General features: G+C 66.0%; 1 protein-coding gene across 1 annotated transcript; it reads right to left on the reverse strand.

The window, feature by feature from the left end:
* Positions 1–2963: 2963 nt before the first annotated feature.
* MORF4L1 (mortality factor 4 like 1) lies at positions 2964–11344 on the reverse strand. The gene is made up of 5 exons (XM_048482049.1): positions 11190–11344; positions 9549–9637; positions 9165–9337; positions 8179–8263; positions 2964–3761 (listed from the first exon to the last, which is right to left on the reverse strand). Exons 1-5 carry the CDS (start codon positions 11277–11279, stop codon positions 3677–3679), a joined length of 522 nt encoding a protein of 173 aa, XP_048338006.1. The 5' UTR covers positions 11280–11344; the 3' UTR covers positions 2964–3676.
* Between the last annotated feature and the right edge of the window lie 9366 nt (positions 11345–20710).

The following is a 20710-nucleotide window of genomic DNA, read 5'->3' on the forward strand; positions in this document are numbered from 1 at the left end:
CCTGCCTCTGGCTGCTCCCACCATAGCAGAGGTCTACTGCCTCCGTTATGTAAACCTGCACTCTGTGCAGGGGCCACTTTTGAAGACAATTTCAAAGGCTATTTAAATGACTTTTTAATGCACCCATTTTAATTTGTTAGCCGCCTTGGTGGCCCTATGAAGGCAGAACGGCACAGTAAAAATCTTGTTGAAGAAACCAACTGAAAGCTCCATTCACACCCAGTGCAGCTGCCCAGTTACAAACAGGTCATAGTACATCTAGCCAAACTGCTGAGATCTCAAAACATCTGTACCAACTGCTGGCTTGTTTCCACGTTCAGTTCAAAGTGCTGGTCTCAACCTTTGAAGCTCTTATCGGCCTGGGACCTGAAGCACTTCCTGGGTCACCCCTGGGGGCTATTTACAGCGCCAACACCAAGGGAGATTCAGACAGTTCCCGCTCATCCGGGGGCTTTTCCAGGGGCAACCCAGTCCTTTGGAACGGATGTCCCTACAGAACTATGGGAACTATTAGCCCTAGCAATTGCTAAGAGAGAGAGATTAAGGCGGATTCAAACGCATTTGTGGACGCTAATTTATGGCTGTTGCTGGGTTTAATGTTGATAGTACAGCCTGCTTATTTGGAAACCATGTCAAGTGCTTCGGCCAGAATTTCTCTCGTGGAAGAGGGAAGGGCTGAAGGCGCAGCCGTTTCCTAATGGCTCCAGCGTCATCTTCCTCTTGGCAATCTCAGCACGTTGCTCCTCTTGGGTATCCCACTCTGATCATGAATTTGCAGATCTTCTGCTCCTAATAATTCATGTGGAAAGACAGAGTCCCTCCTAGCACAGGTTTCCAAGACATCCTCCCACCAGAATGAACTTGAGAACTCTGCAAGTTTGGAAGCTGCTCTTCTCAGCCTCCTGCCCTGCTAGTTACAGCTGGAAGCTGTTCTCTGTAAACCCTGCAGCTTCTATAGTCACATTCTGACTCAGTTTGCTTTGAATTCTAGCGTTTCCTGCTCAACAGCTCACAGCTCAAACTTGTTAAAACCACCTTGAGCCGTTGCCTAAACACCAGGAGGAACAGAGCCGTTCTGAAACCCCTTGGCACCTCCTTCAAGGCAGCCCCGCCCTGTGTGATCAGCCTTTGGACCAGGAAGAGAGAACAGGAAATTGGCCTGGAATTGAAGGGCCTGATCTCAGGCCCTGAATGTCAAAACCAGCAGCTTTAGCAGAGACTGGAAGCCACCTGGAAGCAACGGAAGACACCTGAGAAGGGCGTTCAAGGCAGCTGCATCTTAGGCACGCTTGAAGTTGCACCTGGCCAGAAATGCTCATTTGAAATCAAGCCATCAGTAAGATGGGAGGAAAGGGTATTTGTACACCTGAGCAGGAAAATGAAGCACGCAAGAAGTTTGTGCCTCTTCAAAAATGGCACCTGCTGCCTAAAGCTTTGGCTGGTGGGTGTGGAACCCACCAAGGCTGTGTAGCCTAGAGCACAGGTGTCAAACTCGTGGCCCTCCAGATGTTATGGACTACAGTTCCCATTATCCAGCATCACACTGGCAGGGGATGATGGGAACTGTAGTCCATAACATGTGTGGAGGGTCAGTAAATTGACACCTATGATGCAGGGAACCTCATGAGCTCAGATGTTCAGCCTAGGGCATTCCCATCAGCCCCTACCAGCATGGCCAATTGGCCATGCTGACAGAGGCTGATGGGAATTGTAGTTCCTGAACATTTGGAGAGCCGCAGGTTCCCTACCCCTGGCCTAGAGGATAGCAGGACACAAGTATTGAAACACCCACCCACCCCGGCAAGCTGCGACTCAGCGTGGAATGACCAGAACCAACTCAGCGCACAAGTGACCAGAACCGTTCCCGTAACAGAGTGCCACTAGAAAGGCAGCACAGGCCCTGTTGCACAGATGCCAAAGATGACGGTTGTGGTTCGCTCTGCCGATCTCCGGGTGGGGTCTAGGGAGCTCACACTTTTCCAACTGATCCCCAGACGACAGAGATCGAGTCCCCTGAAGAAAACGCAGCTTTGGTGGGTGGGTTCTATGGCATGTTAGCACACTGAGGCCCCTCCCCAAACTCTGCTCTATCCCAGCTGAACCCCCCAAAGCTCCAGATATTTCCAAACCCAGTTGGTAGCCCTAAGCAGTGGGAGCCGCAACGCTGACCGAAAAGCTCCCCACCCTCCCATTTTTCCTCACTTTTTTCCTCTGCCCCCTCCTGCGAAACAGCTTCAGAGTCGATTCAGAACTCCGGAAACTGGGCCTCAAGCTGTCAGTCGAGTGAGTAAGGCTGACCAAATGGCCAGGTCTCCAGCCCACCATGGGAAAGGCAGCGGCTCTAGGAAAGCTGGCCTCTACCCCTGCCGCTGGCACAGGTATTTCCAGCCATGAAGATGGGACGGAGTTCTGTGCTTGGGCAAATCACTACGGGTGCCCTGACTCTTCCGGCAGCCCAGCCCATTTTCTTTGCAGATTGCCTGAACCTTCCACACCGGCTCCAGCCTCCCTCCCTCCAGATTTACAGAACCAGTTTCACCTTTCTCACTTATGTAATGATAAAACACCTTGCAGATTTCAGGCGCTACATGAACAAAGAATAAATGGGGGGGAGGGGTGTGAGAATTGCAGGCAGTTGAGGTGGAAAAATCCTTCCCCTCCCACACAAATCTGATTCACCAGGTTATTACAGCAGCTTCAGCAGGCCCATCCCCCCCCCCCCCCGCCGCTCCCCCCTGCAACAGATTCGATTCTCCTCTGCATTCTAAGGACAATTAGTTTCAAGGTTTTTTAAAGAATCCAACAAAAACAAGCCAGCGTTCTCCTTTGTACTCCAGGGGAGTCTTTCAGCCGCCTCGCAGGCAGGAACTCCACCCTGAGGTTTGCTATTCAGAAGGAATTAAAGCCACCTTCGCCTCATGCCATACTAAGAGCTCCGCAAGCGACGCACACAGGTGAGCATGTTTGAACTGTTGAAATAGAAAAGTTTATTTGGAGATCTGCAAACAACCCCCTCAAACAAAACAACAATGCTTCAGGAAAGTCGTGTGAGATGTGAATCTGTCCTATGTAAGCAGGTGCGTTCAAGCCCAAACCGAAAGAACAAACAAACCCCACGGTTCTTCTGCTATGCAGGCAAAACACGTACACTTAAGACCAGCACACACTTTACCGATCCGACACCAAGAAAGCAGGTGGAGCATGCGCCACCCCCACCTCGGGAGAAAGCACTCAGCTGTGTTTGGTCCTCCCGTGCTGTTGGCAACAAAAGTTCTGCTCCCCCGAAGGGGGGTGGGTGGGTGTGCATTAGGAACCACCTGCGCCGCTCAAGTAATACTTGGTTTCAGGAACAAGGGACCAATAAGCATGCAGGAGATCAAACAATGAAGTGTCTGTTGCGTTTCCAGGGATGCTCCAACACCAAACCAATTCCTTGAAGAACTCCTTAAGGCTGTCCTTTCGGAGATATTTCAGAACTGAAGAAAAGTCCTTCCCAGTCAGGTGGCCAGTTCCATCTGAAGACGCAGTCACTATTCACTTGACATATGGATGTCTACGGCACAGAGAGACGTGTGCGAGACGCGGACAGTGGACAAACGGAGAACCAGGCACGACAGCTGCAGAAATCCAAGGATCCCTTCCAGTGACACGAGTACACACAATGTAGCAAGAGGGCTCACACTGCTTTCCGGTGATATTCGGGAGGCGCAACCTCATAGTCGCTTGCACTGAACAGCATGGAAGAATTCTTGGCAAGGTATCTGAACGCAGAAGAAGAAGAAGAAGAAAGTCAGAGTTGAAAGGTCCAGCACAAAACTGGAGAGCGGCCGGTCCGTCAATGGGGCAGGACTGCAAACCCTGAAGGGAGATTATTTTTTAAAACCCGGCCTTAATAATCCAAGTGGCTTCTGAGGGAGCTCATAAAAGAAAACAGAAACGAGCACAGAGCCAGCGTGGAAGAAGTCTGAAGAGAGACATCCCCCTTGACCAGAGCTCATTTCCAATTTCACTGCAACCACCGTCCACACCAGCTGAAACTTTCTTAGCAGCTCTTCAGGGGCAATGCACATGACAATCATCCAATTTCGAAGGGATCTGAGTGTGGGAAACTGTGGCCAAATACTGCTTATTCCAGCATCACAGAGCACTCTCTATTCAAAAGAGGGGTCGCAGGAACGTTGTATAAAAATCCTGGGAGTCCCACTGCTTGTTAACTCAAAAGCCTGCTTCTCTGGGGAAAATGTGCGCCCCCCCCCTCGCCAGCAACTTGAGAAAACGACTGGCCGACCAGATCTCTTCTGGACACCCTGGAATTAAGCTCCACTTGGAAGGACTGCACTTCTAGTTCTTGGTGTGCCTTTGCCAGGGGGAGCTGGGGCAACCCAAAGAGGCAGTCAGGTTGGCTCCTGGAGAGGATGAGGTCCTGCCAACTGAAGTGGTCTCAGGTGCCCTCACACACACACACCCCCCGACTCAGCCGTCACTGGGACACAGGCCATCTCAAGAGGTCCCACATGCTCAAACACTCTCTTGCAGCCATCGGCGAGAGGAGTCTGGGGCAGACTCTTTTGAGTATCAAACAGGGGTGGCCAACCTATGGCACTCCAGATGTCCATTGACTGCAATTCCCTGTGGTACCAGGCTGATGCCGGTCACCACAGGACAAGCGAGGCTTGTGAGAACCACCACGGGAAGTTTGGCAGAAGTGGAAACACAAGGCAGTGCGAGCCACCCGGTACTTCTAAGGACTGCATCTGTCTGGGATGGTCAAAGGCCATTCTCTTTTGAGCCTTCACTAGAACAGGGGTCTGCAACCTGCGGCTCCAGAGCCGCATGCAGCTCTTTCAGCCTTATACTGCAGCTCCGTGTGGCCTGGAGGTTGGAGGGTAGCGTGGGCGTGTCCCTCCAGTCCTCCAGAGCAGCGCTGGAAGGAAAGGTGAATGGAGGGGCCGAACCGGAGGCGGCTCCGTGTGTGAGGGTGCCGCTTTTCGAGTCCCCTCCACTCACCTCTCCTTCCAGCACTGCTCTGAAGGGCTGGAGGGACACGCCCACGTCGGGCAGAGGGGTTTTCCCTGTCCGGCACTGCTGCCTCCTGCAGCGTGAGATGCGGTGGTACCGGACAGCCGCCATCCCCCCTCTGCCCCAAGGAGCAGGCGTCTGCCTGCTTTGTTGGGCAGGGGGGTTTCCCTGCCTGGCGCCTCCGCTTCCCAGCGCTGGAAGGAAAGGTGGAGGGGCCGAACCGGAGGCGGCTCCCTCCGGCTCAGTAGATCTTCGGGGCCATGGAAAACGGGTCCAAATGGCTCTTTGGGTGGTAAAGGTTGCCTACCCCTGCACTAGAACATCGTGGACTGAAATATTCCACCACACCCCTATCCCAAAGGAGCGGGAATCACAGGAAAAGATGTCAGGGCACAATTGTCTAAGGAACTCAGAACAGGAAGAACACCTCCATTAGACTGAATCCCACAGTGTCCTTGTTGGAAAACATGTGTGCCTCCACAGGCACACGGAGCACCTGGGAAAGGGCAGGTCAAGTGCTACACTCCCAGGTGCTCCACTGGCTTGCCGCTGGAGCCGCTGGCAGTGCTGGACCAGACCTGCCCTTTCCCAGGTGCTCCGTGTGCCTGTGGAGGTTGCAGTGTCTGTGGCCGTTCCTCATCTACTGTTTCCCTCCCTTCTCCTATGTAGCCCTAGAGAGCAGGAGCCGCCCAATTACTGCCTTCCTAGGCAGCCCCAGAAGGATTCGGCTGTTAACGCTCCAACCGTCAATGGCGACAGACATCAGCTGCTCCAGACCAGGCAGGAAACCTGAGGAGAGACCAAGGCTAGGACTCACCACAAAGGAAGAAACAGGAGAGCTTTGTTTAGATCAGATCTTGCCGAGATCAGAGATTTTTCAGGCCCTGGTTGTACCTCTTTCAGCCAGAGAAGAGAGGCTCCAGAGGAATTGTTTTCTCCTTGTCCCTGGGATTTTCTAATGAACAAATAATCCTCACCCTACTGGACTGGTGGTCCCTGAGACTGGAGCAGCCACGAGGGGAGCTGCAGCGACATCTGAGCTAGGTAAAGTGAGCTAATAATATTCTTCAGAGCATCTCAAAGCTGCTCTGGAAATATGGAGGTTTGGCAAACTGGATATCAGGAAGCTTCAAGGACTTTTGTCCTGTGGATCGGGTGATGCTCTCTATACTACCCCAGCTGCAGGGGGGGTTACCAACTTAGGGAAAAAATCCTCCCGGTGGAAAAACCCTGAGGATTCCGGCAAGCCGGTTGGGAGGTGTCCTTCCCTCCAAATGCCTCTGCTGTCCCCTTGCCATATCCACTGGGTTATTTAAAACTCACACAAGTGGAAGAAATGGGGGAAACCACTCTGACAGGCTAGGATTTTGGCTTCCCCCACTAATCCAACCCAACAGTCCTGATATTTAGAACTCTGTCCGTCCCACCATCCACAGTGACAGCAGGTCACGAAGGCCGCTGCCTCCCCCGTCAGCCTCCCACAGTGACCCCGGTTGTCTCCTCTGTTCCGGTACTAAAACCAGAAGCACTGCCCATCAACCCCGCTGGGCTGGGAACAGGGCTTCAATCCCCCCCCCACTCCCCCCACTGCCTGCTGTGCTTCAGAGGGCCTCTCCCTCAGAGGCACCCAACGAGGCTCTTCGTTTCGTTCCTGCTTTGCCACAGTGTCAGCGAGGCCTGCAGGAGGAGGAGTCTCCTCTCCTCCTCCTCAACCTGTTTATGCCAGGCACCAGCAAGCTGGAGGCCACAGAGGAAGTCTCCTGGCCCAACCTGCCGTGGGCGTGGCCCGGCACCCTGATTCTCTGCAGCCTGGATTATTCCGGGGAAGGGATGGTGGCAACCAAGTCCGCAGTGAGGTTGCCTCCACTCTCGGAACAGTCTCACGCTGCCGTAATCCACCTGAGGGAAGGGGCAACCCTTTCCCCCACATCTACATCATCGTTCTTTACCACCCACACCACTGATCTGCTGTTCTGAGGGACTGAGATACAGCTAAGACAGGGGTCTGCAACCTGTGGCTCTCCAGATGTTCATGGACTACAAATCCCATCAGCCCCTGCCAGCATGGCCATGCTGGCAGGGGCTGATGGGATTTGTAGTCCATGAACATCTGGAGAGCCACAGGTTGCAGACCCCTGATCTAAGAAAAGGTCAAGGGCTCCTTGGTGCCCGGGAAAACAGACGCTTCCCCCAGGATGGTCTCTACTTGCCCTGCCGAACAGTTATGCAACCCCTCAGACTCATCTTCCAAGAAGAACAAGCATGGGAAGGGAAGGAGAGCCATGGGGATCGTGCCCACTGGCCACTGACGCCCTCCCCTGAGCTTGCACTTCCTTCTCCCAAGGAGGACATAATAGCCAGGGGGGGCCAGAAGCCCCAGGCTCACTGCCTGCGATCAGCCCAGTGGGCCGCCCCGGATAGTGCTTACGTGGCCCTTGATGGATGGCGGTTGCTTACATCATGTGCCGTACATTTAAGGGGTCTTGTTGTGAGCAACGATGGGGCGAGAAGGGGGAGAAGAAGTGGGCCAAGTAAATGAAAGAAAAGGTGCTTAACCCTGCTTAACTACCCCAACACACTCACATGTCAGATTCTCGGGTGATGACTAAAATGGCCCCGCTAGCCCAAACACCACTGACGTGAAAGCATGCGACCGTCCCTTTGGACAGCCACAGAAAAGCCCGAGCAGGGACTCCGAGGGGTTCAAAAACTGGGCAGTGAGGCAGCCACGGAGAGAGAGGCCTTCTTTATTCACTAGCCCACCCCATTATCCCCTGTTTGAAATCTGGCCCATGAGCTGTGGACCTGTGTATCTGCAGCAGGCAATTGTCCTGCCTCATAAAGACTGAAAAGAGGACTGACACGGGAAACAGGAAGAGCTTACTGGAAAACCCCAGGGGAGCTGGAGGACCCAAGAGCCCCAGGTCCTGTTCACCCACCCACCTGCCACCGCCAGCACATGCCACACAACTCAGCTCTTGTATATGTAGATGCGGCCTCTGCTTCCCCACTCCCAGGGCTCCCAACGCATGAACGGGCCACGCAATCAGATAGACGTGAGCGCTCTGGGTGGGGATGAGCCTGAGTATGAATGCACAAAAGCAGGAAAAACACGTCCCACTTTACTCAAGAGAAGCGAAGACCATCTGCTATACATACTTTAAGAAGTCGTGCAGGTAGTTCAGCAGCAAGGCCAAGCTCTTCTCATCAAGGGGAGTATAAGCCAGCATCGCTCCAATCCGGACTGTAACAGCAGCAACAACAACAACTTTGTACAGCCAGCAAATGAAGAGCTGATGACTCAAAACAGTCCAGTATTCATTTAATTAAGGTGCGAAGACAGCCTGTCATGTGGACTGCACAGGATTTTTCTTTCAAAAGAAGACTCGACCAATCCTGTTTAACATCTTTGCAAGTCCTTAAGGAAAGCCTGAAAACACCTCCCCCCACCCCTTTCAGGCCAAGAGAACCAGAGATTCTGAATGTGCACACACGCACAAGGACCAAGAAGAGGAAAGTAAAAGGCGACACAAAATTCCCTGGCCAGGCAGTGCTGATCTATCAAGGCATATTGAACTGTACACAGCTGAATAGCAGACGCCATGAATATCGTAGCTCATTTATAAAGAAATATGTTTAATACCCCATCGCGGAAAGCAAAATCCATTCCCAAGAAAGAATCCATTCCTCGGTTCCAGAGGTTTCCGTATCCAAGGGATCTCACAGATCACTTGCACAGGAATCCCATTTCCGTGGCAACATCACAAGATCCCACACTGACTACATGAGCGCCTAATTCTGCCACTGCCCAGACAGGCCTCAGTGTTTGACAGCAGCGCTTGACTTTTACAATCCACTGATGCCATCACTTGGCTTTCACTTGCTGCAGTTGCTTTTGTGTAAATTTTGTTTGTCACCTTGGAAAAGCAACATCTAAAAAAATGTTAAGTTGTGTGACACAACAGAGCCCTTTGAAAAGGAGTGGGATGCTCGCTGCCTCACTCAACGTTATTCAGAGAAGCAGAAGCTTTGACTGTGTTTAAAAGGACTGTCCTTCACGCAACAGTAGTCCCAACTCCAAATACAGCTGCAAAAGGGGAAGGCTTTTGCAAGAAGCACCTTGCAGCCTTTGGTGCCATACATACCAAATAGTCGGAGGAGGTGGGGGGCTCCATAGACCTGCGACATGGGTGCGTCGGGGTGGTCTGCTAAGATCTCCGCATACTGTGGTCTCTCAAATTTATACAGCAGTTGAGTGCCGAGCATGACATTGAAGTATTCTTTGATGCCCGCAACAACTTCGTTAACAGCGTATTCTCTGGGTGGACAAGGAAAAGGACTCACTGAAGGCTAGCTGGCCACTTAGTAGGAGTCACACCAGGGCTGCCAACATGGAGAAGGAAATAATTCCATCCAGTCCACCCCACCCTGGTACTACCTGGTGGTAACCTTGAGCTATACTCCCCTGGGGCTCTATCCCTAATGTTGTTACACAAATGGCCCCTCTGCCTCCTCCTCCTCCTCCTCACTTGTTATCGGTGTTCCCTCGGGATTTCTTGTAGTTTGCATAATCCTCTAAAATGGAGTCAACGTTCTTCTTGGCAGGAAGATAGAAGAGCTGAAGAAGAGGAGGACAAACACTTTAAGCCAACATGAAGAGACTCTGGGGGGAAAGCACCTATCCACTGAGAGCCAACACTGACTTTGTTTGAAATCCTGATCAAGAGACCAAGTCGTTTGTGTCTTTTAAGCCCAGCAAGGGAAAAGACCAAACATCACAGTTTTAAGCCCCAAATTCACCACTAAATGGCTGCAAAGTCCCTTGAGAAGAGGTCACCTTTGATTCCAGGGGATGTTAACCATTCCCCAGTAGTACACATCCCTTTCTAGGCTTGAGTGGTGGCCAAGCCAATCCTTCGGTTTGGGTGAAAACAATCTTTCTGGGCCCATTTCATTCTGAAACCAGGTCACATTTGGGGCTAAAACCTGCCTTGATGGGGGAGAATCAGCATGCAAACGCCATCTCTGATTGAGGTGCTGTGTGGTTTCCGGGCTGTATGGCCGTGTTCTAGCAGCATTCTCTCCTGACATTTCGCCTACATCTGTGGCTGAATGCATCTTCAGAGGATCCTCTGAAGATGGCAAAACGTCAGGAGAGAATACGGCCATACAGCCCGGAAACCACACAGCACCTCAGTGATTCCGGCCGTGAAAGCCTTCGACAATACGCTGTCTCTGATTTCTTGGTGGCAGCTTTAGGCATGAATGGGACAGATGGGAACCTGAGGGAGCAGCAGTGGCGTAGGAGGTTAAGAGCTCGTGTATCTAATCTGGAGGAACCGGGTTTGATTCCCAGCTCTGCCACCTGAGCTGTGGAGGCTTATCTGGGGAATTCAGATTAGCCTGTACACTCCCACACACGCCAGCTGGGTGACCTTGGGCTAGTCACAGCTTGTCGGAGCTCTCTCAGCCCCACCTACCTCACAGGGTGTTTGTTGTGAGGGGGGAAGGGCAAGGAGATTGTCAGCCCCTTTGAGTCTCCTGTAGGAGAGAAAGGGGGGATATAAATCCAAACTCTTCTTCTTCTTCTTCTGCATTTCACTGATTTCCATTCCTATCTCACTGACAAGGCGGTGGCACAAGCCCACGGCGTATGTGCTGCAGGGCTCCCCAAGGCTCCACTAGGTTCTCCGTGCTATTCAGCGTACCACCTTTATTTTTCAAGCGCTTTGCTGAGATCCTGCTCTTGGGAACGTTTAGCGCCAGCAAACACCACAAAACCTACACTACTGTGATGATTTGGATAGCAGCCCATCCAGTAACTAGACCTTCCCTTCCCAGATAAGAGAACTATTCAGCCCTGTGAATTGCCGGGAGAAGTGAAGCATCATTATGGCAGTGATAACATCCTTCCCGGCATCAAATAAGGTGCTAACACAAGAGCCTGGAAGCAGGAAGGGGGAGTGAACTGAAGTGCCGCCGGTTTCTGCTCCACAACATACTTGTCCGCCCTGCCTGATCACTTGAAGGTGCGATTGCTCAATTCTATCCTGCACTCTTCGGGGACTCTCAACAACAGCTTACATACATCTCAAAATATAAGCCCACTAAAGGTTACTAAACAAATACTTTACTGTTACTGTTAACAGTAACCAATACTTTACTGTTACCTGCTTTTGCCGGGTGATCAAATCCCAGTCGTCCACAAGCCATGGTTTCAGTTCCTCTGGTATTTTCACCTTTACTTCCACTCTGTTCATAAAGGTTTCCTCCTGAACAGGCAAGGATGCAAGTCATAAATCTCACATTTGCAGGTTTCGTTGAGACTACCCTGGTTCCTGAACTCGGAATTTGAGGCACATGTGCCAGGAGAGCCCACGTCTTCTCTGGGGCCCCTAACCCTACACAGAGGGGCCCTGAAGGACAAAAGACCCTCAGGCACAGAACTGAGAGCCACCACCTGTTAGGAGCACAGGGGGGCAACTGCAGGCCTTGCAACAGAAGAGGCATACAAACCGGCAGCACCAACCGCCTGATTTGAGCAATGGGAAGAATTAAGGTGAGCGGACAAACGTCCTGCGGCTCCCAGCCCCACCTTTAGCTGCCTGCTCCCTGCCAGTTAAGCCCGACAATCACAGAGCTGCGGCTCCCATCCTGTGGGCCAGGGAGCCCCGAAGGGGGGAAAATTACTGAAAAGGATTCGTCCAGCTTGGGCATGTTTCTGCCTTCCTCCACCTGTGCCTCCACGGCAGCCATGCCCGCCCAACTGGGTGATAGGCCTGCTGGGCTCCAGCTGCCAGCCTGTTTGCCACAGTAGGGCTGCTCATTTGTTTATTTAGAATATCTCTATGCCGCCTCTTCAGAGACCTGCTCGAGGCAGTTCACAATTAAAAACCACATTAGGATAGAAGCAGACTGTTTAAAAGCTGATGAGAAAAAAAACACACCTACTTAAAAGACCGGATTTTTTTTAAAGAAGTCTTTTAGCCTGGAATGTAAACGGAAGTAAAGGAAGACACCAGGCAAACCTCGAGGGGGACAGCACGCCAAAGGCGAGGCGCCACAACAGTAAACATCCTGTCTTTAGTCACCAAATCTCCTCAGCTGGGTCCAGCTGCTCAGACCCATCCATTTAGGTCAGGGGTCTGCAACCTGTGGCTCTCCAGATGTTCATGGACTACAACTGGCCATGCTGGCAGGGGCTGATGGGAATTGTAGTCCACGCACATCTGGAGAGCCACAGGTTACAGACCCCTGACCTAGGCAGGAGAGGCATCAGGCTGATCCCAAGACCCCTGCAGTGTTGACTGGCCCAATCAGGACTCCTTGCCGACTCCCAAGAGAAGTGCTGCTGCTAAGGCCAAGGGGGCGGGAGCAATCAGCCATCCCTCGAGCAGAATCCTCTCCAGAAAAGACATTTTTGTGCTACACTTTCATCGTTACAGGTATCAGATCCTGACACCTGCGAGCTCTTTGGGGCACCAGCTCACCACCGGAAAGCAGGGTGGAAATCGAAACAGGCACCCACCAATTGTCAAGGAATTAAAGCTTATTAGGCACCTTTGTGAATTCCCATGAGTGCAGCCTAACTCTTCACTGGGTTAGGAAAAGGGCCGTCCTAGGCAGCTACACCAATAATTCCAAACAATATGAACCCATCAGGCTTCTTATACTGTTCCCTGGGCTGTACTATCTACCCCGACATGCAGTAATTGTGACAAAAGTCCTACTCCTTGCTAGAACGTCTGGGATCTTGAACCCCTGGAGATTCCAGGAGAATGAGCCATTCATTTCCTTTCAACACTGAAGGATCCTGCAGATTTAACCCCTTTTGGACAAGGGATAATCAGGTTTGGACTAGAGCCAATACAAGATGCTTAATGAAGGTAGGACTATATTTTTTAAAAGCTCTGATTGTTTACAGCAGCCTCTGACATTAGAAATGGGAGTCTGCACGGGACTGGAGATATCAGCTTGGTGTTCTTAGAAAGAAGGCTGGCTTAGGTCCAGTTCCATTTTCCAGAAGTATCTGGATATTTAGCGCTTTCCCTTGTCTTTGCAGGAACCGAGTTCAGAGGAAACTGGGCAGGAGTTGAGAACTCCTCCTTGTTAACCGCAAGGAACTCTGTGGATGCTCTGAGAAACCTGCTACAGCCTATATACCCTGTCTCACCCAAAAAAAACAGTGCAGTCGTTCGTGCTGTGGTGTGTCCACAGTAGAAAATAGCCCTGAAGGATTATAAGTAGGCAGGCGAGCAAGTGAGTAGTGTGTTTGGGAGTAGGGGGGTAGACGGGGGGGCCCAGTATGGTGTTTGGGCTGAAGGGGGGGGGGGGGGGGGGAAGGCTATTGCCAGGCCCGAAAGGAAAGCAGCATCTTACCGCAGCTCTCCTGTCAGGTCTGGCTTGGTGTTTGGGCTGGGGGGAGAAAGAGAAGTTATTGTCAGGCCTGGCAGGAGAGCAGCAGCAAGCTTAGAGGCAAAAACTGCACACAAAATTACAACTACCAGGATTCCCTCTACTATAAAAAGGTCCAGGAAGTGGCAGCTAATGAATTCAAAAACTTCCTGAGATCTTTTGGCGAGACAGAGTATAAGTCTGTGGTGGCGAACCTTTGGCACTCCAGATGTTATGGACTACAATTCCCATCCCCCCCCCCCACCCCCCCCCCCCCCCCCCCCCCAACCCAACCCCCCCCCCCCCCCCCCCCCCCCCCCCCTCCTCTCCCCCCCCCCCCCCCCCCCACCCCCCCCCCCTCCCACCCCCCCCCCCCCCCCCCCCCCACCCCCCCCACCCCCCCCCCCCCCCACCCCCCCCCCCCCCCACCCCCCCCCCCCCCCACCCCCCCCCCCCCCCACCCCCCCCCCCCCCCACCCCCCCCCCCCCCCACCCCCCCCCCCCCCCACCCCCCCCCCCCCCCACCCCCCCCCCCCCCCACCCCCCCCCCCCCCCACCCCCCCCCCCCCCCACCCCCCCCCCCCCCCACCCCCCCCCCCCCCCACCCCCCCCCCCCCCCACCCCCCCCCCCCCCCACCCCCCCCCCCCCCCACCCCCCCCCCCCCCCACCCCCCCCCCCCCCCACCCCCCCCCCCCCCCACCCCCCCCCCCCCCCACCCCCCCCCCCCCCCACCCCCCCCCCCCCCCACCCCCCCCCCCCCCCACCCCCCCCCCCCCCCACCCCCCCCCCCCCCCACCCCCCCCCCCCCCCACCCCCCCCCCCCCCCACCCCCCCCCCCCCCCACCCCCCCCCCCCCCCACCCCCCCCCCCCCCCACCCCCCCCCCCCCCCACCCCCCCCCCCCCCCACCCCCCCCCCCCCCCACCCCCCCCCCCCCCCACCCCCCCCCCCCCCCACCCCCCCCCCCCCCCACCCCCCCCCCCCCCCACCCCCCCCCCCCCCCACCCCCCCCCCCCCCCACCCCCCCCCCCCCCCACCCCCCCCCCCCCCCACCCCCCCCCCCCCCCACCCCCCCCCCCCCCCACCCCCCCCCCCCCCCACCCCCCCCCCCCCCCACCCCCCCCCCCCCCCACCCCCCCCCCCCCCCACCCCCCCCCCCCCCCACCCCCCCCCCCCCCCACCCCCCCCCCCCCCCACCCCCCCCCCCCCCCACCCCCCCCCCCCCCCACCCCCCCCCCCCCCCACCCCCCCCCCCCCCCACCCCCCCCCCCCCCCACCCCCCCCCCCCCCCACCCCCCCCCCCCCCCACCCCCCCCCCCCCCCACCCCCCCCCCCCCCCACCCCCCCCCCCCCCCACCCCCCCCCCCCCCCACCCCCCCCCCCCCCCACCCCCCCCCCCCCCCACCCCCCCCCCCCCCCACCCCCCCCCCCCCCCACCCCCCCCCCCCCCCACCCCCCCCCCCCCCCACCCCCCCCCCCCCCCACCCCCCCCCCCCCCCACCCCCCCCCCCCCCCACCCCCCCCCCCCCCCACCCCCCCCCCCCCCCACCCCCCCCCCCCCCCACCCCCCCCCCCCCCCACCCCCCCCCCCCCCCACCCCCCCCCCCCCCCACCCCCCCCCCCCCCCACCCCCCCCCCCCCCCACCCCCCCCCCCCCCCACCCCCCCCCCCCCCCACCCCCCCCCCCCCCCACCCCCCCCCCCCCCCACCCCCCCCCCCCCCCACCCCCCCCCCCCCCCACCCCCCCCCCCCCCCACCCCCCCCCCCCCCCACCCCCCCCCCCCCCCACCCCCCCCCCCCCCCACCCCCCCCCCCCCCCACCCCCCCCCCCCCCCACCCCCCCCCCCCCCCACCCCCCCCCCCCCCCACCCCCCCCCCCCCCCACCCCCCCCCCCCCCCACCCCCCCCCCCCCCCACCCCCCCCCCCCCCCACCCCCCCCCCCCCCCACCCCCCCCCCCCCCCACCCCCCCCCCCCCCCACCCCCCCCCCCCCCCACCCCCCCCCCCCCCCACCCCCCCCCCCCCCCACCCCCCCCCCCCCCCACCCCCCCCCCCCCCCACCCCCCCCCCCCCCCACCCCCCCCCCCCCCCACCCCCCCCCCCCCCCACCCCCCCCCCCCCCCACCCCCCCCCCCCCCCACCCCCCCCCCCCCCCACCCCCCCCCCCCCCCACCCCCCCCCCCCCCCACCCCCCCCCCCCCCCACCCCCCCCCCCCCCCACCCCCCCCCCCCCCCACCCCCCCCCCCCCCCACCCCCCCCCCCCCCCACCCCCCCCCCCCCCCACCCCCCCCCCCCCCCACCCCCCCCCCCCCCCACCCCCCCCCCCCCCCACCCCCCCCCCCCCCCACCCCCCCCCCCCCCCACCCCCCCCCCCCCCCACCCCCCCCCCCCCCCACCCCCCCCCCCCCCCACCCCCCCCCCCCCCCACCCCCCCCCCCCCCCACCCCCCCCCCCCCCCACCCCCCCCCCCCCCCACCCCCCCCCCCCCCCACCCCCCCCCCCCCCCACCCCCCCCCCCCCCCACCCCCCCCCCCCCCCACCCCCCCCCCCCCCCACCCCCCCCCCCCCCCACCCCCCCCCCCCCCCACCCCCCCCCCCCCCCACCCCCCCCCCCCCCCACCCCCCCCCCCCCCCACCCCCCCCCCCCCCCACCCCCCCCCCCCCCCACCCCCCCCCCCCCCCACCCCCCCCCCCCCCCACCCCCCCCCCCCCCCACCCCCCCCCCCCCCCACCCCCCCCCCCCCCCACCCCCCCCCCCCCCCACCCCCCCCCCCCCCCACCCCCCCCCCCCCCCACCCCCCCCCCCCCCCACCCCCCCCCCCCCCCACCCCCCCCCCCCCCCACCCCCCCCCCCCCCCACCCCCCCCCCCCCCCACCCCCCCCCCCCCCCACCCCCCCCCCCCCCCACCCCCCCCCCCCCCCACCCCCCCCCCCCCCCACCCCCCCCCCCCCCCACCCCCCCCCCCCCCCACCCCCCCCCCCCCCCACCCCCCCCCCCCCCCACCCCCCCCCCCCCCCACCCCCCCCCCCCCCCACCCCCCCCCCCCCCCACCCCCCCCCCCCCCCACCCCCCCCCCCCCCCACCCCCCCCCCCCCCCACCCCCCCCCCCCCCCACCCCCCCCCCCCCCCACCCCCCCCCCCCCCCACCCCCCCCCCCCCCCACCCCCCCCCCCCCCCACCCCCCCCCCCCCCCACCCCCCCCCCCCCCCACCCCCCCCCCCCCCCACCCCCCCCCCCCCCCACCCCCCCCCCCCCCCACCCCCCCCCCCCCCCACCCCCCCCCCCCCCCACCCCCCCCCCCCCCCACCCCCCCCCCCCCCCACCCCCCCCCCCCCCCACCCCCCCCCCCCCCCACCCCCCCCCCCCCCCACCCCCCCCCCCCCCCACCCCCCCCCCCCCCCACCCCCCCCCCCCCCCACCCCCCCCCCCCCCCACCCCCCCCCCCCCCCACCCCCCCCCCCCCCCACCCCCCCCCCCCCCCACCCCCCCCCCCCCCCACCCCCCCCCCCCCCCACCCCCCCCCCCCCCCACCCCCCCCCCCCCCCACCCCCCCCCCCCCCCACCCCCCCCCCCCCCCACCCCCCCCCCCCCCCACCCCCCCCCCCCCCCACCCCCCCCCCCCCCCACCCCCCCCCCCCCCCACCCCCCCCCCCCCCCACCCCCCCCCCCCCCCACCCCCCCCCCCCCCCACCCCCCCCCCCCCCCACCCCCCCCCCCCCCCACCCCCCCCCCCCCCCACCCCCCCCCCCCCCCACCCCCCCCCCCCCCCACCCCCCCCCCCCCCCACCCCCCCCCCCCCCCACCCCCCCCCCCCCCCACCCCCCCCCCCCCCCACCCCCCCCCCCCCCCACCCCCCCCCCCCCCCACCCCCCCCCCCCCCCACCCCCCCCCCCCCCCACCCCCCCCCCCCCCCACCCCCCCCCCCCCCCACCCCCCCCCCCCCCCACCCCCCCCCCCCCCCACCCCCCCCCCCCCCCACCCCCCCCCCCCCCCACCCCCCCCCCCCCCCACCCCCCCCCCCCCCCACCCCCCCCCCCCCCCACCCCCCCCCCCCCCCACCCCCCCCCCCCCCCACCCCCCCCCCCCCCCACCCCCCCCCCCCCCCACCCCCCCCCCCCCCCACCCCCCCCCCCCCCCACCCCCCCCCCCCCCCACCCCCCCCCCCCCCCACCCCCCCCCCCCCCCACCCCCCCCCCCCCCCACCCCCCCCCCCCCCCACCCCCCCCCCCCCCCACCCCCCCCCCCCCCCACCCCCCCCCCCCCCCACCCCCCCCCCCCCCCACCCCCCCCCCCCCCCACCCCCCCCCCCCCCCACCCCCCCCCCCCCCCACCCCCCCCCCCCCCCACCCCCCCCCCCCCCCACCCCCCCCCCCCCCCACCCCCCCCCCCCCCCACCCCCCCCCCCCCCCACCCCCCCCCCCCCCCACCCCCCCCCCCCCCCACCCCCCCCCCCCCCCACCCCCCCCCCCCCCCACCCCCCCCCCCCCCCACCCCCCCCCCCCCCCACCCCCCCCCCCCCCCACCCCCCCCCCCCCCCACCCCCCCCCCCCCCCACCCCCCCCCCCCCCCACCCCCCCCCCCCCCCACCCCCCCCCCCCCCCACCCCCCCCCCCCCCCACCCCCCCCCCCCCCCACCCCCCCCCCCCCCCACCCCCCCCCCCCCCCACCCCCCCCCCCCCCCACCCCCCCCCCCCCCCACCCCCCCCCCCCCCCACCCCCCCCCCCCCCCACCCCCCCCCCCCCCCACCCCCCCCCCCCCCCACCCCCCCCCCCCCCCACCCCCCCCCCCCCCCACCCCCCCCCCCCCCCACCCCCCCCCCCCCCCACCCCCCCCCCCCCCCACCCCCCCCCCCCCCCACCCCCCCCCCCCCCCACCCCCCCCCCCCCCCACCCCCCCCCCCCCCCACCCCCCCCCCCCCCCACCCCCCCCCCCCCCCACCCCCCCCCCCCCCCACCCCCCCCCCCCCCCACCCCCCCCCCCCCCCACCCCCCCCCCCCCCCACCCCCCCCCCCCCCCACCCCCCCCCCCCCCCACCCCCCCCCCCCCCCACCCCCCCCCCCCCCCACCCCCCCCCCCCCCCACCCCCCCCCCCCCCCACCCCCCCCCCCCCCCACCCCCCCCCCCCCCCACCCCCCCCCCCCCCCACCCCCCCCCCCCCCCACCCCCCCCCCCCCCCACCCCCCCCCCCCCCCACCCCCCCCCCCCCCCACCCCCCCCCCCCCCCACCCCCCCCCCCCCCCACCCCCCCCCCCCCCCACCCCCCCCCCCCCCCACCCCCCCCCCCCCCCACCCCCCCCCCCCCCCACCCCCCCCCCCCCCCACCCCCCCCCCCCCCCACCCCCCCCCCCCCCCACCCCCCCCCCCCCCCACCCCCCCCCCCCCCCACCCCCCCCCCCCCCCACCCCCCCCCCCCCCCACCCCCCCCCCCCCCCACCCCCCCCCCCCCCCACCCCCCCCCCCCCCCACCCCCCCCCCCCCCCACCCCCCCCCCCCCCCACCCCCCCCCCCCCCCACCCCCCCCCCCCCCCACCCCCCCCCCCCCCCACCCCCCCCCCCCCCCACCCCCCCCCCCCCCCACCCCCCCCCCCCCCCACCCCCCCCCCCCCCCACCCCCCCCCCCCCCCACCCCCCCCCCCCCCCACCCCCCCCCCCCCCCACCCCCCCCCCCCCCCACCCCCCCCCCCCCCCACCCCCCCCCCCCCCCACCCCCCCCCCCCCCCACCCCCCCCCCCCCCCACCCCCCCCCCCCCCCACCCCCCCCCCCCCCCACCCCCCCCCCCCCCCACCCCCCCCCCCCCCCACCCCCCCCCCCCCCCACCCCCCCCCCCCCCCACCCCCCCCCCCCCCCACCCCCCCCCCCCCCCACCCCCCCCCCCCCCCACCCCCCCCCCCCCCCACCCCCCCCCCCCCCCACCCCCCCCCCCCCCCACCCCCCCCCCCCCCCACCCCCCCCCCCCCCCACCCCCCCCCCCCCCCACCCCCCCCCCCCCCCACCCCCCCCCCCCCCCACCCCCCCCCCCCCCCACCCCCCCCCCCCCCCACCCCCCCCCCCCCCCACCCCCCCCCCCCCCCACCCCCCCCCCCCCCCACCCCCCCCCCCCCCCACCCCCCCCCCCCCCCACCCCCCCCCCCCCCCACCCCCCCCCCCCCCCACCCCCCCCCCCCCCCACCCCCCCCCCCCCCCACCCCCCCCCCCCCCCACCCCCCCCCCCCCCCACCCCCCCCCCCCCCCACCCCCCCCCCCCCCCACCCCCCCCCCCCCCCACCCCCCCCCCCCCCCACCCCCCCCCCCCCCCACCCCCCCCCCCCCCCACCCCCCCCCCCCCCCACCCCCCCCCCCCCCCACCCCCCCCCCCCCCCACCCCCCCCCCCCCCCACCCCCCCCCCCCCCCACCCCCCCCCCCCCCCACCCCCCCCCCCCCCCACCCCCCCCCCCCCCCACCCCCCCCCCCCCCCACCCCCCCCCCCCCCCACCCCCCCCCCCCCCCACCCCCCCCCCCCCCCACCCCCCCCCCCCCCCACCCCCCCCCCCCCCCACCCCCCCCCCCCCCCACCCCCCCCCCCCCCCACCCCCCCCCCCCCCCACCCCCCCCCCCCCCCACCCCCCCCCCCCCCCACCCCCCCCCCCCCCCACCCCCCCCCCCCCCCACCCCCCCCCCCCCCCACCCCCCCCCCCCCCCACCCCCCCCCCCCCCCACCCCCCCCCCCCCCCACCCCCCCCCCCCCCCACCCCCCCCCCCCCCCACCCCCCCCCCCCCCCACCCCCCCCCCCCCCCACCCCCCCCCCCCCCCACCCCCCCCCCCCCCCACCCCCCCCCCCCCCCACCCCCCCCCCCCCCCACCCCCCCCCCCCCCCACCCCCCCCCCCCCCCACCCCCCCCCCCCCCCACCCCCCCCCCCCCCCACCCCCCCCCCCCCCCACCCCCCCCCCCCCCCACCCCCCCCCCCCCCCACCCCCCCCCCCCCCCACCCCCCCCCCCCCCCACCCCCCCCCCCCCCCACCCCCCCCCCCCCCCACCCCCCCCCCCCCCCACCCCCCCCCCCCCCCACCCCCCCCCCCCCCCACCCCCCCCCCCCCCCACCCCCCCCCCCCCCCACCCCCCCCCCCCCCCACCCCCCCCCCCCCCCACCCCCCCCCCCCCCCACCCCCCCCCCCCCCCACCCCCCCCCCCCCCCACCCCCCCCCCCCCCCACCCCCCCCCCCCCCCACCCCCCCCCCCCCCCACCCCCCCCCCCCCCCACCCCCCCCCCCCCCCACCCCCCCCCCCCCCCACCCCCCCCCCCCCCCACCCCC

The sequence above is a fragment of the Sphaerodactylus townsendi genome, linkage group LG17, assembly GCF_021028975.2.
Source record: "Sphaerodactylus townsendi isolate TG3544 linkage group LG17, MPM_Stown_v2.3, whole genome shotgun sequence".
Lineage (NCBI taxonomy): Eukaryota > Metazoa > Chordata > Lepidosauria > Squamata > Sphaerodactylidae > Sphaerodactylus > Sphaerodactylus townsendi.

Coding starts and splice junctions, on each gene's coding strand:
- MORF4L1 (XM_048482049.1), bottom strand. CDS start 11,279: ATGAACAGAGTGGAAGTAAAGGTGAAAATACCAGAGGAACTGAAACCA. Junction 8,264..9,164: donor CCACCTCCTCCGACTATTTG/GTATGTATGGCA, acceptor CTGCTGTTACAG/TCCGGATTGGAGCGATGCTG. Junction 3,762..8,178: donor TACCTGCACGACTTCTTAAA/GTATGTATAGCA, acceptor TTCTGCGTTCAG/ATACCTTGCCAAGAATTCTT.